Raw genomic sequence first — 2,500 nt, forward strand, 5'->3', positions numbered from 1 at the left:
GCACTTGTACGTTACTACAAACTACAGTTACACACAGGCACCAGGAGGTTACCGCTATCCACCGTTGTTTGCATGTGAGCTGAAGCTAACTGAAGCTAACTGAAGCTAACTGAACCTAACTGAAGCTAACTGAAGCTAACTGAAGCTAACTGAACCTGGGCGCCGATGTGATCCCGGTGATCCGGCCGAGATTTTGGCAGGGGTCCTGACGCCGATGCGTCACCGGGCGTCCGGGGCTTGGATCGGGAGGATCGATGCGGGCCGTGGGCGCGGTGGAGAGGACAGCGGCGGAGAGAGGAGACGGACACGGTCCAGCCATATACTGGTTTTGACCTAGTCTTGTTTCCTTTGTTTTTTCCCCGGCCTGTATTTGAGGCCGGCCTTTATTTGTTCGTGTCGACCACGCCCCCGGACATTATCGGAGACCCGGCTTTGAGAAGTGGAAGCTAGCTTTGAAAAGTGGAAGCTAGCTTTGAAAAGTGGAAGCTAGCTTTGAGAAGTGGAAGCTAGCTTTGAGAAGTGGAAGCTAGCTTTGAATGGAAGGTAAGAAGAAGAAGAAGAAGAAAAAGAAGAAGAAGGGAGGATTATATGGACAAATCCAGCATGGCTCGACTCCATACTGACCAGCAGAGACAGAACAGAACAGGCTGTCTCTCTGTGTGTGTGTGTGTGTGTGTGTGTGTGTGTGTGTGTGTGTGCGTGTGTGCGTGCGTGTGTGTGTGTGTGTGTGTGTGTGTGTGTGTTTGGCTGGTGAACACAGCAGTGCACGCTGTGCTCAGGTTATATAACACCAGTAGAAACAGTCAGGAGTCATGATCCTGCATGGACAAACACATTCATCAGATTAACCAGTTCATTAACTTAATCACATATTATTCTTTTAACTTTAAACTGTAAGTAATATTTTCATATGGATATATCCATATATATATATATGGATATAGATCTCTATGGATATAGATCTCTATCTGCCTGCTCTAACTCGACTGTGATTTTCCTCTGTCTGTTCTGAACAGCCGGTGTCTGGTCGCTCTTTCCTGCCGCACAGGAAGTGATGCCTTTATGTTTCCGCTTTGTTTGGAATCAACAGAAGAAGAAGAACTGGGTAGTTAGCATGAGCAGCGATAGCCAACATGACTGAACAGACAGAGAAAAGAGAAACTCAAACTGCAGCAACAGAAAATCCAAGCTCCGCCCACACTGTCGGACGGACAGACAGACAGACAGACAGACAGACAGACAGACAGACAGACAGACAGACAGATAGACAGACAGACAGACAGAAAGACAGACAGTCAGACAGACAGACAGAAAGACAGACAGTCAGACAGACAGACAGACAGACCTGAGCGACGTCCTCGAAGTCGTCGTGTCTCTTCTGCAGCGCTCTGGCTCTGTGAAGAGATTTCCCAACTCCAGTGTGTTTACTGAGGAACGCCTCGCCGTGGTTTTCTATCCAGTCCATCACCTGCAGGACAGGAGGGAAAAGGTAAAACTGTATGCTGTACCTGATGCTGTTCCCTGTTTTCAGACAGTGTACATGCAAATCAGCGGTGCAGAATGATCCCAAAACTCATGAATTAGGAATAGATGAGATGAAACCTTAATGATCTGCGTGGGGAAATGAGGTCACTGCAGCAGCGAAGAACAGGATATTGATAAGAAACAGCAAATACAAAGCACAACACAAATATAATAACAACGAATAATCACGGCAAAGGAAAATATTAAGGATAAAACAAAAAAGATGTAAAGTGTCTTCACTGTCAGATTTACAGGAGATCTTTGAATTCGCAGCATATATGCAGGCTGTTGTTCCACATGTCAGATTTACAGATGTGTGGATCGTTCACATGGTCAGGTCCACAGGAGGCCGGACATACAGTGTGTATGGAAACGTGTCCACATGTGCAGATGTGCTTTGTTAGGTATTCACATGATCAGATTTACAGAATCTGATTGATCCGAATTTGATCTCTTATCAAAGAATAAATGCCCAGACATGCAAATGTGCATCATAAGCATTTGCAGATGTAAGTAACATATACAGTATATATTGTATATGTACTATTCCTTACTGAGACCTAGACCTAGATGAAAATATGTTCTGTGCAGCCGTCTATCCTCCATCCACTTCTGTTGTTTCATTTATTTCTTATCAAGGTGTTCTGGGTACGAACTCCATCCATCCATTTCATTCCTCCACTTGTCCATGAAGGAGTTATATTTATTTAGTTTAAGCTCAGGATCTACCTAGCATTTGGGAACAGAGTGTATGGGTGGAGAGTTTGATGTTAAAAGGGTTCAGAGTGTGTTTAACTTAGGGAACAGGGTTTATGGTAATATATATATAAAAGGCTCCAGGTAAACTCCAGGTACTGAGGTTAGCTTAGGGAACAGGACCTATGAATGTATGGCATGATGTTAAAAAGGTTCAAGCTTAGCTGACAGGATCTATGGGTCAACGGTATGATGTTAAACAGGTTTAAGGCTCAGCTTA

At 44.6% G+C, this 2,500-nt stretch overlaps 1 protein-coding gene across 1 annotated transcript in view; it reads right to left on the minus strand.

Annotated features, from left to right (window-relative positions):
- The window catches only part of LOC139915452 (kalirin), a 102,681-nt gene that overhangs the window by 68,855 nt on the left and 31,326 nt on the right, over window positions 1–2,500 (minus strand). Inside the window, 1 exon segment of the mRNA XM_078282312.1 lies at window positions 1,346–1,468. Within this exon segment, the coding sequence (XP_078138438.1) occupies window positions 1,346–1,468 (123 nt within the window).

This window comes from Centroberyx gerrardi, unplaced genomic scaffold, assembly GCF_048128805.1.
Source record: "Centroberyx gerrardi isolate f3 unplaced genomic scaffold, fCenGer3.hap1.cur.20231027 Scaffold_70, whole genome shotgun sequence".
Taxonomy (NCBI): Eukaryota; Metazoa; Chordata; class Actinopteri; order Beryciformes; family Berycidae; genus Centroberyx; species Centroberyx gerrardi.